General features: G+C 43.1%; 1 protein-coding gene across 3 annotated transcripts in view; it reads left to right on the top strand.

The window, feature by feature from the left end:
* Window positions 1-12,284, top strand: part of CLMP (CXADR like membrane protein) — a 99,145-nt gene extending 86,861 nt beyond the window's left edge. For all 3 annotated transcript variants that reach the window (XM_061146289.1, XM_061146294.1, XM_061146284.1), the window contains 5 exons: window positions 4,430-4,631; window positions 6,242-6,409; window positions 6,875-6,997; window positions 7,982-8,123; window positions 8,702-12,284. In XM_061146289.1, coding sequence (XP_061002272.1) covers window positions 4,430-4,631; window positions 6,242-6,409; window positions 6,875-6,997; window positions 7,982-8,123; window positions 8,702-9,002 — 936 coding nt within the window. In that variant the 3' untranslated portion in view covers window positions 9,003-12,284. The remainder of the gene's footprint in view (window positions 1-4,429; window positions 4,632-6,241; window positions 6,410-6,874; window positions 6,998-7,981; window positions 8,124-8,701) is intronic.
* Window positions 12,285-13,828: the final 1,544 nt, after the last annotated feature.

Below are 13,828 nucleotides of genomic sequence, written 5' to 3'. Positions count from 1 at the left end.
AGAGCAAATGGACACTTAGAAGAACAGATGGGAGATATGCTGGTTTGTGACATAGTCTGGGTGAGATGCCCACCTCTGCTCTCCCAGAAGGGAAGATTAGAGTTGCCCTGGGAAAGGGGATTTAGGGACACTCAGATTCTTTGGGGAGGCTCTGCTTTTAGGCAGATAAGGGATTTCAGGAACTCAAGTGCATTCAGCTGAAATTAATCCTTGTGCATATGCAAAGTGACATATTTGGAGGTGGCATGTCCTGGTCCCCAAAATTATAAAACTCATTTCTTTATATTGTTATCATCTCTAGAATAGTGCCAAGTGTAGAGTATGTTTCAATTAGTGTTTATTAAATAAAAGATTGCAGGGTTGCAAAACTGGCCAACAGACATACATAAAATCAGTATGAGGCTTCCCTGGTGGCTCAGTGGTAAAGAATCCACCGGCCAATGCAGGAGATACAGGTTTGACCCCTGGGCTGGAAAGATCCCTCATGCTGAGGAGCAACTAAGCCCGTGCGCCACAGCTACTGAGCCTGTGCTCTAGAGCCCGAGAGCCACAGCTACTGAAGGCTGACCACCCTAGAGGCCATGCTCTGCATCAAGAGAAGGCATTCACAATTAGAAGCCCATGTACTGCAACTAGACAGCAGCCCTCACTCTCCACAGCTAGAGTTAAAGCCCACACATTAACAAAGACCCAGCCCAGGCAAAACTAAATAAATAATATAATTATTTTTAAGTTAAATAAATAAATAAAATCAGAATGGCTTGAAGGATCTTCCAGACAATGCTCAGAAGTACAGAAAGGGGACCCAGCAAACTGTCTGCCCAACATCTTGACTTTCACAATTTTTCCTCACATAAAAATGGTGCCAAGACATGCTATGGATGACAGCAGAGAACATTCTAAGCTTGTGTCATATTAGGGATGTTTTCATTAGGAAACTTAACGTTAACTTGGGGTTTAAAATAATGAATAGGGATTATTTGGGGCTTCCCAGGGGGCTCAGCGGTAAAGAACCTGCCTGCCATGCAGGAGACGTGGGTTCGATCCCTGAGTCAGGAAGATCCCCTGGAAGAGAGACTGGCAACCCACTCCAGTATTCTTGCCCAGAGAGTCCCCATGGACAGAAGAGCCTGGCGGGCTATAGTCCATGGGGTTGCAAAGAGTTGGACACGACTGAGTGACTAAACAACAACAAAAAGCTTATTAATACATTATTATGTAGGGTAGTTTGGAGAGGACAGACATCTATAGTAGCCAGACAGCTGGAAGTATAAAACTGGAGCTCAAAAATGTGTTGGTGTCTGGACCTCCCTGTGGTCCAGTGGCTAAGGCTCCACGCTCCCAATATAGGGGGCCCAGGTTCGATCCCTAATCAGGGAACCGGATCCCACGTGCCACAGCTGAGTGTTCACATGCTGCAACTAAGAACTGGTACAGCCAAATAAATAAATAAGAATACATATTTTTTTACATGTGTTAGCAATAGAGATAAGGATGTCAGAATTATCACAATAGTTTTATTGGTTGAAGTGAGGGGACAAAATCAAATACTGAAAACATTTTAAGTCATATTATCTATTACCTTAATTTTCTTTTACTTGATTCGCCGGCATTTTGTCCCTCAAAAGACTGTGAGGCTCTCGGGGTAGGAACTATGTCTTATTCATGATTGTTTTCCAGAGCCTGGCAAAGTACCTGATGTGGGCACTCAGTAAATATTTGGTGAAGAAAAAGAACATACAGAGAAAGGAGAAAACACTTTTTTTTCAGAGAGGTGGTAACGGCAAAATGGATGATGCTGAAATTGTTCTAATATAATGGTGAGAGAATCTATGGCCATTTTGTTGGATGGCTCCCGGTCTTTTCAGGAAGGCATTTCCTGAACTGCAGAGCGTCATGTGATTGACAACAGGGTTCAGGGCTTACAGTGAAACAGTTTGGAACAGCTGAAGCCAGAAATGTGCTTAGGGGACTCCCATGTGCTTGCTTTTTTATTTTTTTTTTTCCAGTGCTGTTCCCTATGTTTGGAATGCACCCTCTGGCAATCATTGCTCTGCCTCTCTCATCTCTTGGCCTACTCATCTTTCAAAGCCTAACTCAAATGCCACCGACTTTTCTGGGAACATTCTCTCTTGATAACTATTTCAAGTTAGTCATTCCTTTTTCTATGTCTATACTTCTCTCCTTGTTAATCCCACTAGATTATAAATTACTTGAAGATCAGAAGAGAGTTTTACTTCATCTGAATACCCTCCTCCTGACCTGGTGGGGAGCAGTCATTCCATAAATGTTTGCTGATGTTTAAATCAAGTAAGTTTAGGAATATGATTGCTAAGTGGCAGCAAGGGCATAACGGAAGACAAGATCAGCATGGTTTTTGTGATTAGTAGGAGGTGATGGGGACTTCCCTGGTGGTACAGTGGTTAAGACTTTGTGCTCTCAATGCAGGGGGCATGGATTTGATCCCTGGTCAGAGGCCCAAGATCCCACATGCTGCATAGCTCGGCCTAAAAAAAAACAACACAGCAATAAAAACAACCCAGGAGGTGATGGATAACAGAACCAGGAAATGTTTCAAGAACTACAGGTCATGATGCTGTGTGCTTCTTCACTCAATTGTGTCCGACTCTTGTGACCCCATGGATTGTAGCCTGCCAGGCTCCTCTGTCCATGGGATTCTCCAGGCAAGAATACTGGAGTAGGTTGCCATTTCCTTCTCCAGGGGAAATCTTCCCGACCCAGAAATCCAACCCAGGTCTCCTGAATTGCAGGCAGACTGTTTATTGACTGAGCTACAAGGTAAGCCCTCGTACAGGTCATGATGCAGGCAGATGAAAATTCAGGAAAAATCATGATTTTTTTTCTGTTGGGAAAATCTAAACTTTGGTCTCCCTAGCAGTGAAAACAATGACATGAAGCACATGTGTATTTTATGGAAGGAAAAGACATAGTTTCTTCCCACCTAGCTTACTCTTACTAATCCACAGTGAAGTCAAAAAGAAGGAAAGTCACCAATGATTCCCTCAGTATCAGACCTGGACTGTAACATTAACTTCTATTCCTTAACTTCAGCTGGACTCTGAACTTTCGTAAAGGCAAAACACATCTTTTTGTTTCACATTTTCTCCCTCATTTCCAGACTTTCTGGAAGAGCAGTTTATGAGCAGTGAAATGAATTCGGGTGGGGAAAGGAGAGGTAATTGTGGTAACCAGAACAGTAAAAAGAATGGCTTCAAAAAAAAAAAAAAAAGAATGGCTTCAGATGGCCACGTTGAAACCCTGGTTCTGCTACCTGCCTGTAAAATGGGGACAAATAACGCTTGCTTGGAAAAACTGTTTGAGAAATAAACTAGATGTAAAAGCACTTAGCACAAGGAGTGTATGTACCTTGACCAGATCATGAGCAAGTGGTAGGAAATGCAAAGTGAGGAAGAAAGGTATGCAGGGGAAAGGTAAGACTCCTCCCCTCCCTAGCTTCCATTCTCTCCATTTCCCTCAGAGTCAACTCTGGAGACCATTCTGTGCATTTACTTCTTTCCTGGGCTCAACTGTGAGAACTAGAGTCTGTAATTCAAATTTAAAATCCCTTACTGCACAGGGAACTATACTCAGTATTTTGCAATAACCTATAGGGAAATCTGAAGGAGATTTTTTATATATATAAGTATATAATATATAAGCCCACATTATATATATTAAGTTATATAAATATATATTTTATATACATAAAATATGGGCTTCCCAGGTGGTGCTAGTGGTAAAAAACCTGCCTGCCGATGCAGGAGACATAAGAGACCTGGGTTCGATCCCTGGGTCAGGAAGACCCCCTGGAGGAGGGCATGGCAACCCACTCCAGTATTCTTGCCGGGAGAATCCCCATGGACAGAGGAGCCTGGTGGGCTACAGTCCATAGGGTCACACAGAGTCGAAGACGACTGAAGCGACTGAACACACACACACTCTTATACATAAAATATATATATGATTATATATATAAAATCACTGAATATATATATTATATAAATCTATATATTAAATTTATATATTACATAAATCACTGAATCACTGTGCTGTACTTCCTGAAACTAACACGATATTGTAAATGAACTATACTTCAATTAAAAAAATGCATATGAAATTTTAAAAATAAAAATAAAATTCCTTACCTCTAAAATGGAAATGTTCTGAGCATTTAATGGAACAATTACTACTTTATAGTTAAAAGGCTACACAAATATAAGGAGCTGTTATTCTTAGGAGAAGGAAGGCCTAGACAAACATAGTGTATCTAATTTTGTCTAGAGCAGAGGTCTCCTGGACTCAGCCCCAGGCTTGACTGCTCTGCTCCACTTCCTTTCCTCATCTTGCCCGTAGCAGGAGGGGAGGCTGAGAGCCATACAGCATGACTCTGCCTCTGTCTGTCCCACAGGTGATCACTTACTCCAGCCATCACGTCTACAATAACTTGACTGAGGAACAGAAGGGCCGAGTGGCCTTCGCTTCCAACTTCCTGGCAGGAGATGCCTCCCTGCAGATTGAGCCTCTGAAGCCCAGTGATGAGGGCCGGTACACCTGCAAGGTGAAGAATTCAGGGCGCTATGTGTGGAGCTACGTCATCTTAAAAGTTTTAGGTAAGAGAGAGTGCCCCAGTAAGTGCCTACATCATATTAATAAGGGATAGGCAAATGCATCACAGTGGTAGAAACATCTTCAATATTTCATACTTTTAAAAAATTATTTTCTTTGTTTATTTTTGGCTGTGCTGGGTCTTTGTTGCTGTGTGGATTTTTCTACTGTTGCAGCAAATAGGGGCTACTCTCTAGTTTCGGTGTGTGGCCTTCTCATTGCAGTGGCTTCTTTGGCTGTAGAGCATGGACTCTAGGGCGCGAGGGCTTCAGTACTTGCAGCTCCTGGGTTCTAGAGCACCGGCTCAGTAGTTGTGGCACACGGCTTGTTGATCCGAGGCATGTGGGATCTTCCCGGATCAGGGATCGAAGCCATGCCTCTTGCATTGGCAGGAGGATTCTTTACCACTGAGCCACCAGGGAAGCCCCCAATACATCGTATTGTACAGACATCACCTAGTCCAGTTCCCTGGGGAAAAGTGTGTATATTTTGTATTTTAGCCATAATGAAAGAAGAGAATCAATTTTCCATGGTAGCTCATTGCGCTGTGCTTAGTCATTCAGTTGTGCCTGATTCTTTGTGACCCCATGCACCCACCAGGCTCCTCTGTCCTTGGGATTTTTCAGGCAAGGATACTGGAGTGGGTTGCCATTTCCTCCTGCAGAGGATCTTCCTGACCCAGGAATTAAACCTACATCTCCTGTGTCTCCTGTGTTGCAGGCGGATTCCTTATCCGCTGAGCCATTGAGGTAGCTCATTACAAAAGTTAAATGTCCTCTCAAGTTTAAGTAGTATCCTCATAGTGAAACAAATCTCTCAGATCTGATTCAAATCCATTTCTTTGTTTTGTGACACAGCAAAGAGTCTAACTTCTTCTTAACTGCTCCCAAGTTCATGAACTTCTGTCCCTGTTTCAGTGTTAATAAAATCACACTGGCACTTTCCTGGTGGTCCAGTGGTTAAGACTTCTTGCTCCCGGTGCAGGGGCCTGGCTTTGATCCCTGGTCAGGGAACTAAATCCTATGTGCCACAACTAAGACCCAGCACAGCCAAATACATAAATATTTAAAAACATAAAGTAAAATCACACTCAACTTTCCTAAAATTTCCAATTATAAAAGGTTTTTTGGAAAAAAAAAAAAAAAAAGGTTTTTTGGAATTCTCCATTGGTCCGGTGGTTAGGACTCCGAGCATCCACTGCAGGAGGCACAGGCTCAATTCTGGTCAGGGAACTAAGATCCCACAAGCCTGGCAGCATGGCCCCCCAAAAATAATGCAGATTCCTGGGCCCATAGTGAGTCCCACCGAGTCCAAGTAGGGCCCCAGGAATTAGAAAAAAGGATCAAAACATTTTTTTCTTTGAGAAGTGATGAGGGAGTTTCTGAGGCAACCTCTCTAAATTACATCAGCAACACTGGAAACAGCTGGAATTGGCTGTGTATGTGTGCAGGGGATGGAAGTGGGTATATTTTGGGGAGTGAGATGTAAAGCACGCTAGGTAACAAAGAACTATTAAATCCACACTCAAAAGTTGACCATTTGGAGGAAAAACAAGTCAACAGGATGTTGTTCAGGGGTTCCGGGGGATCTTTGACTTCTTCTTTTTTTTTCCTAGTGAGACCATCAAAGCCCAAGTGTGAATTGGAAGGAGAGCTGACAGAAGGAAGTGACCTGACTTTGCAGTGTGAGTCATCCTCTGGCACAGAGCCCATTGTGTATTCCTGGCAGCGAGTCCAGGAGAAGGGGGGAGAGGATGAACGTCTGCCTCCCAAATCTAAGATCGGTAAGTCATCTTTTCACAGGTCCACAGAGACAACAGGACAGTTAGTCCTCTCTCTATGAATTCTGAATCTGGTTTTGTCAGCACCTCACAAGGATCTTGAATACACTGCTGAACCTCACTGTTTCTATTTTTCACGCCTAACTGGGAACAGAAAAATATCTGTCTTTTCTTTCCCCAAAGGGCAAAAATAAAAGTGGCAAGGAGATTAGGAATAAATGTACTCTATAAATCCATTCTAATTATTGTGTTTAGTATCCCTTAAATGTTCAGAATCTTTTGTGACTTTTGAGGGCGCACTGCAGTTTAAAAGAATGTTCACCACCTTTCCTCCCACATTCTGGATCGATTCTATCACCTCATCCTTAGCAAACTGTATCATAGGATCTTAGGTCAGTGACATAATAAAGTAGACGATAAATACAGACCTGTCACTGGGGGATCACGGTCATCTTTCTGCTTGTGTAGACTACAACCACCCTGGACGCGTCCTGCTGCAGAATCTCACCATGTCCTCCTCTGGGCTCTACCAGTGCACAGCCGGCAATGAGGCTGGGAAGGAGAGCTGTGTGGTGCGAGTGACCGTGCGGTGTAAGTACCCAAAGTGTTGGGGTGGTTTTGTCCCTGCGCTGTGGCTCAGTGTAAAACATTTTTAATCACAGGTAATAGTATGGTCAAAAGCTTCATCTCCAGAAGGACGTGGTTATCACTGAAATAAATTCAGTAGTTGCCAAGGACTATTTCAACAGTTGCAGCTAACTCTAAATTTACAAGTATGTGTGAATTTTACGGCCCCCTAAAGAAATTTATTTTATCCATGAGGGAACCAAACAGAGGTTTCCTTTATAAATGCAAATTTCCCTTACAGCGGGTAACTTCTACTGTTTTCAGAGCTTCTCTAGTGTTTGCTGTTGCTCAAAAATGATCAGTTTAGGGACTTCCCTGGAGGCCCAGTGGTTAAGACTCTGTGCCTAATGCAGGGGGCACAGACTCCATCCCTGACCAGGGAACTATTTAATAGATTCTGCATGCTACAACTAAGATCCGGCACAGCCAAATAAATAACAAATATTAAAAAACCTAATCAGCCCCAAATAATCCTAATGTCAACAAGGCATATTTTAGGGTGACTCTCCTGCTCCCCATTGATAGCAGGAGGGATAGTCATACACACCCAGAGAAGGTAAGTGGGGAACTCAGGGAGACAGATATGAAGATCTGGAAATACTCATCCAAAGCTTTATGTATTTTAAGTCTATGTATTGCATAACTTCGGAGAAGGCAATGGCATACCACTCCAGTGCTTTTGCCTGGAGAATCCCAGGGATGGGGGAGCCTGGTAGGCTGCGGTCCATGGGGTCGCTAAGAGTCGGACATGACTGAGCGACTTCACTTTCACGCATTGGAGAAGGAAATGGCAACCCACTCCAGTGTTCTTGCCTGGAGAATCCCAGGGATGGGGGAGCCTGGTGGGCTGCCGTCTATGGGGTCGCACAGAGTCAGACGCGACTGAAGTGACTTAGCAGCAGCATTGCATAACTTACGTTTGGTTTTGCTTTGTTTCTGAGAAAACAGATGTGCAGAGCGTGGGCATGATTGCGGGAGCAGTGACAGGTATGGTGGCCGGAGCCTTGCTGATTTTCCTCTTGGTGTGGCTGTTGATCCGACGGAAAGACAAAAAGAGATATGAGGAAGAAGAGAGACCAAATGAAATTCGGTAAATCTCCCACAGAATCCCCTTCTGCACCTAGGCTACCTTTCTAGGGCCAGCTCCATAATGACCAGCCAACAAAACTGTCCCATTTCCTCATAACCTTGAATCTGTTACAAGGATTATTCTGGTTGGTAAGGACTTGCAGCCCAGGGGCAGAAGGACGGTTTACCTTGACTGTCTTGTGAAACTATCTGCAACAGAGACTTAATAGATAAACTTCACGTTACTTCTGATTGCCTTCCACTTATAAAAGCCATACAATAAAGGAATGGGCCTAGCCCATTCATGGGCCTTGAAAGAGTCTCTGCAGACAGACTCCGAGTCGAGGGGAGTGCTGTGTGGACACCAGGTGGGGAGTTCCCGGACCCCCACCCCGCGCCCCAGTCACAGGGTTGACCTTGGAGATGCACATCCGCCTGGGCCCACGTGAGGGCTCAGGATGCAGGGGGAGTCCATATTTCCCTAAGTGGTAACTCGAGGTTTCAGCTTGAGGAGTTGATGGATGGGGCAGCCTCAGCCAGAGCGGAAACTTTCACAATCCTGTGATCCTAAAATCTATCTTTGGTGTTTTTCCCCTTCAGGGAAGATGCGGAAGCCCCGAAAGCCCGCCTGGTGAAGCCCAGCTCCTCTTCCTCGGGCTCGCGAAGCTCTCGCTCCGGCTCCTCCTCCACGCGCTCCACCGCCAACAGCGGCTCCCGCAGCCAGCGGACCCCGTGCGCCGAGGCGGCGCGCCGGCCGGGGCTGGCCGCCCACGTCTACGGCCCGCTGGGGCCGGAGGCCAGAGGTTCTGAACCAAAGAAAGCCCCCCACGCTACCCTGACCAAAGCAGAAAACACCCCCAGCACGATCCCCAGTCAGAGCAGAGCCTTCCAAACTGTCTGAGTTAGAGTGGACTTGACTCGCCGGCTTTTCCCAGGCGTCAGGACTCTTCTGGTCATCGCCGCTCAGTCACACGACCCGCCTGGAGCCCAACGAAGGGTCATTTAAGTAGCAGCGACCACTGCACGGAACAGATTCAAATGAACACTTTTCTTACACGACACCAAACGAGGAAAAGGATGTAAGCTGATCATCTCCAAAAAGGCACCTCACTGTGCCTTTAGACCAAAGTGGGGGGGGAAAAGGGGGTCCAAATCTGGGTGTTTGGGGACCAGGAGCCATGGTGAGAGAGTTGGGGAAAGGGGAAGTGAACACACTTAGAACTTCTCACTTGGGCAGTTTTATTTCAACACGTTGACTCACCATTGTCAAGAAATGAGGTGTTGTTCATAAATTTTCTATGCATTTCTGCAAACCTACTGAATTATTATGACTATTCAGAGTCAAGCAGAACCTACAGCCTTATATTACACCTATTTGCACCATGAGAAACTCCAGAAAAGGAAACACGTCTCTTCTATCCTGACTTGACTTCATTTACCACAAAGTTTGGGTATTAATTTCAAGAGGAGTTGAAATAGTGGGAGATGGAGAATGACTGAATTTTTCCACGACTTACTGGTTGAACACCAATAATCCACTGTCAATCTTCCTACTTATATTGAACCATAAAAGAACTAAAAAAGGAGTTCAAAACGTGTAATGAGGGACTGTGAATAACTTTCCATTTTTATGTTCAGAGGGCCACTGACAAATATCAGAAATATATGCTGGAATAATTGTGGATTTTCCCTCAAAGTGGATGTCTCTAAGGATTTTCTGCTGGGTATCTATGAAGCAAGAAAACTAGGTGTTTTAACATTTAACAGTCTCCTTAGAAGGAAGTCTTTGAGAGAAAAGGTCTTTTCAGGATGCTGGAAGATTATCCAACAAACCATTACAGTCTCTTCTTTCTGCGAACGTATGAAATCAGAATTTCAAGACTGAGTAGACCAGAAAGGGAGATTAGATCAGTTTTCTCTTAGTATGTCAAGGAGTGTCATCAGAAGTTCAGTACTGCACCAAACTTGGGAGTTTCCTCCATTTCTTTCCTTTCAGGAGAGGGATGTGAACGTGGGACTTTTATTGATTCTGGGCCTTAAATTATCAAAGAGATCAGGGGTTGTCAACATCTCCTGGTGGCACTGCATAGACATCATACTATTCCCTCCTGAGAGGCTGAGACAGACAGAAATTCAGTCCTTTCCCAGTTTAGCCTGTAAGGAAGCCTAGCTCTAGGATGGAAGGAAAGGAAATTAACATTTAGGGAAGAGATGGTGAGGATAACTAGTGGGTGGCAGGGGGATCTGGGTTAGTGCCTGTTAAATATTGTCAGCATCTTGGAAATATTCGCGGAAATGATTCACCAGAATAGCTCTCACAAGAGCTGACTCATGAGAGAAGAAAGGTGGGGTCTGCGAAATAAAAAGAAGGCAGCCTCCCATACAATAACTTGCCTTTTTAATAGTTTTGACTACTCTGCTAGTCAAATTCATCCTACAATTCATTCTTTGGCAAGAATGCCAAACCTGAAATAGCCCTTCAAAGACTCTAAAGCAAATGTCAACAGGTCACCATTGGTAGAGCAAAATGTTTATTATTATTAAAAGGCCAAGAAGTCCCTGGGAGGGCAGTGGTTAGGACTCTTTGCTTTCACTGCCAAGGGTGCAGTTTCAGTCGCTGGTCAGGGAACTACAGTCCTGGTAGGTGAGTGGGACAGCCAGAAGTAATAAATTAAATAATTAAACATTGCTAAAAAGGCAGCAGGCTATGAGAAAGGAAAAATAGTGCTATATGTGGTGATGAAATCCCTGTTTGTTTTGGGAATCTAAGTTCCCGAACAAGGGATCAAATCTGTACCCCCTGCATTGTGAGCAAGGAGTCTTAACCACTGGACCACCAGGAAAGTCCCGATGAAAGCCCTGTTTCTAAAATGGGAATCAGGAGCTTAAAGGGGAAAAGTTAACCAAGGATTTTGTCCCCTTTTTGTTTTCATTTTTACTTCTAATTCTCACAAACTACAAATGCATTTCTAAAGTCCTTTAAGAGGCGGGTTTTACCCTTGACTAAAAGTTTCATTTTGAGTTTTGTCTTCCTCTAAAAAAAAAAGTTGGGGGAAATTCCCTGCAGTCCAGTGGTTAGAGCTTTATGCTTTCACTGCCGAGGGTGCTGGTTCAATCCCTGGTCAGGGAACTAAGAGCCCACAAGCAGCACAGCTCCGCCAAAAAAAGTTGGGAAAAGAGACACTGAGGAAGCAAAGAACGTCTGCCATTAGTTTAAGAGGGCTGGCATATTTGGAATGCTTCTTATACTAACACTGCCTCCTTGTAAGATATAAATTTCTTATTTACTCCACCAACTTATTCTGGTTGTGTGGTGTCCAGGCGACATATCAATTCTGCTATGTAATTCAGAGAATTCTCATTCCAAGAGTATCTGAGCCAAACTGAGTATTCTGTGGCAGCTGCAGCAGTGCCATCACTAGCAATTTGCTCTTATCATTATTTATTACCTTTGAACCTAAGGGTTCCTGCCTATGCCTCTGCAGGTAGGAGTCAGTCCCTTTTGCATGAAAAGGTTTAGATTAAACAGGTTAGTTATTAGAAGACTAAAATACCAGTTGAATATCCCTATTTTGGAAATCTATTCACACTGGAGATCTACAGAAATGCCACAAATTATTACCTGAAATCAGAAATTCTAGGAATTGAAGATTCTGAGATAAGATACTGAAGTGTTAATAGTGATGGTGTGCTTGCTTCTCTTTCAGTCGGGCTTTTGGGTTCAGATATGACAGGCTCGGGTTTAAAATAAAGTTTGAACCATTACTGGTGTCAAACCATATTCCGTTAACCTTGCAAGTCAAATACATTCGATTCTTTAATATAAAACAAAAAAGGATAAAATAGAGGGTAGAAGAAAAGGTATTTGTAGAAAGAAGATACAGATGGAATGATGTGGATGTTTAGAGAATAGCCATTTCAATAAAATATATATACACTAAACTTAAAATTGTAAAATAATTAAATGATGCCTTTCTTGTTACACTGTATAAAAAGAATTTCAAAACTGCCATTGCAAAAAGACATATAATTTTGCTTGATTTCCGGTGTTAAGCTGTTTATATTTCAATTTTAACTTCAAGTTGCCTTGTCAATGGGATTGTGTTTGATCACAAAAACCAAATATTTATTACTGATGCATCTGTGTCAGCAATTTAAAAATAAATAAGTGAAAGTGACATTATAGGAGAGGTTGAAGCTCATATAATCTGCACTGGAAATTTGTTTATTAGCTTGCTGCCAAGTGAAGAAAAGAAGAACTCAGACTGCATATGATGTATTATTTATTGACTTTAGTCACAAATAAATCAAGCACTTTTTTCTCACAAGGCAAGATACTAAGTAGTCCTGGACATGCAAAGTTATGACAAAGTTCATGACAGTTTCTGCCCTTAAGGACTTAATCAAAATAACAAATAATATTTAATAAGCAATATTTTATGCCAAGGTGAAGTACCAATAAAAAAGTACACACTAAGGGGTTCAAACAAATCTGGGGGAAAAAAGTTACCAAATTAAATGAGGTAATATATACAAAGCCCTTAGAATAATGATTGGCCTGTGACAGGCACTCAAAAAATGTAAATCATAACCCTCTTCCCCAGCCAGAAGCCCTAGGGTTCAGACTCCAGTACTGACTGTAGTCCTTGAAGCCTTGTGCATTTTAAAGAGGTGGAGACAGAACATTTATCATAATCTGAACTTTAAATACATAAACTGTGACTCATTCTAGTTAAAACGAAGAGTCTTTGAATCCTTGAACATGTTTTGAAAATGACCAGAGACCATAAAGGAAGCTTATCTGCTCAGCTTTCTGCAATCACTGCTATTAGGCGCAATTCCCCAAACCCATGGAGTTGAGCCTTCATTCTATCTTCCACTGCTTCATATATTGTAGGTAGTTCAGAGCTAAGTTTAAAAACCTGCAAAACGTAGGGTGTGGTTCACATTGTACTTGATAAGTTGGGTGGGGAGAGGAAGTCTGCAGATAAAATTGAAAAAAAGCCTGCCTCAGCACACATCTTGTGCTTTCTGCAGTTCGAGTTACATGAGCTTCCAGGAAGGAAATTACTAATTTTAAAACACCAAATAATCTGGAATTAAGAGCTAGGCTCCACTCTAGCTCAGCCAGCTGTTTAACTTCCCACAAATAACATCTCTGAACCTCATTTCTCTCCTAACACAGCAATGAATGCTGTATCTCAGAGAACTGTCTTGATGATTAAATAACAAATGAAGGCACATTGTACCCCCATGAAAGCATCATATAAAAGGAGCTCCTTGAAAAATGGGGAGAAATTAGGTGTGTACCTCCATGGACTCAAGCCTACATTTCCCTCCAGAAGGCAAATACAGAAAGAAAATCCTTTGATCCAATATTCGACTCTGTCTCTAGGCTTTACTGGCTTTGACAAGGGCAAGGTAACCCCGTTCTGTCAGCCTCTCTCTAAGTCTGGAGACGTCTCTAATTCCAGCCACACCACTGAAAGTTCTGCTAGGCAGTCTTAAAAAACCCTTTTCGCCTATTTGTGCCCACTCATCTACTAAACAGGAACAGTACAGTCTGTTTGAAAGAGCACACTGGAAAGCATTCAACGTGGTGAGAAAGGCTTAACAAGGCCCCAAACACCACACCATGCACCACAATTTGAAATTCTAGGTACCGTTTTATGCGCTCCACGCGTTCAGTAACATTTTCAACGCCTCTCTGCCAGGTCGCTCGATTAG

The sequence above is a fragment of the Dama dama genome, chromosome 1 (assembly GCF_033118175.1).
Source record: "Dama dama isolate Ldn47 chromosome 1, ASM3311817v1, whole genome shotgun sequence".
Taxonomy (NCBI): domain Eukaryota; kingdom Metazoa; phylum Chordata; class Mammalia; order Artiodactyla; family Cervidae; genus Dama; species Dama dama.
This window is presented reverse-complemented; position numbering and strand designations above follow the sequence as displayed.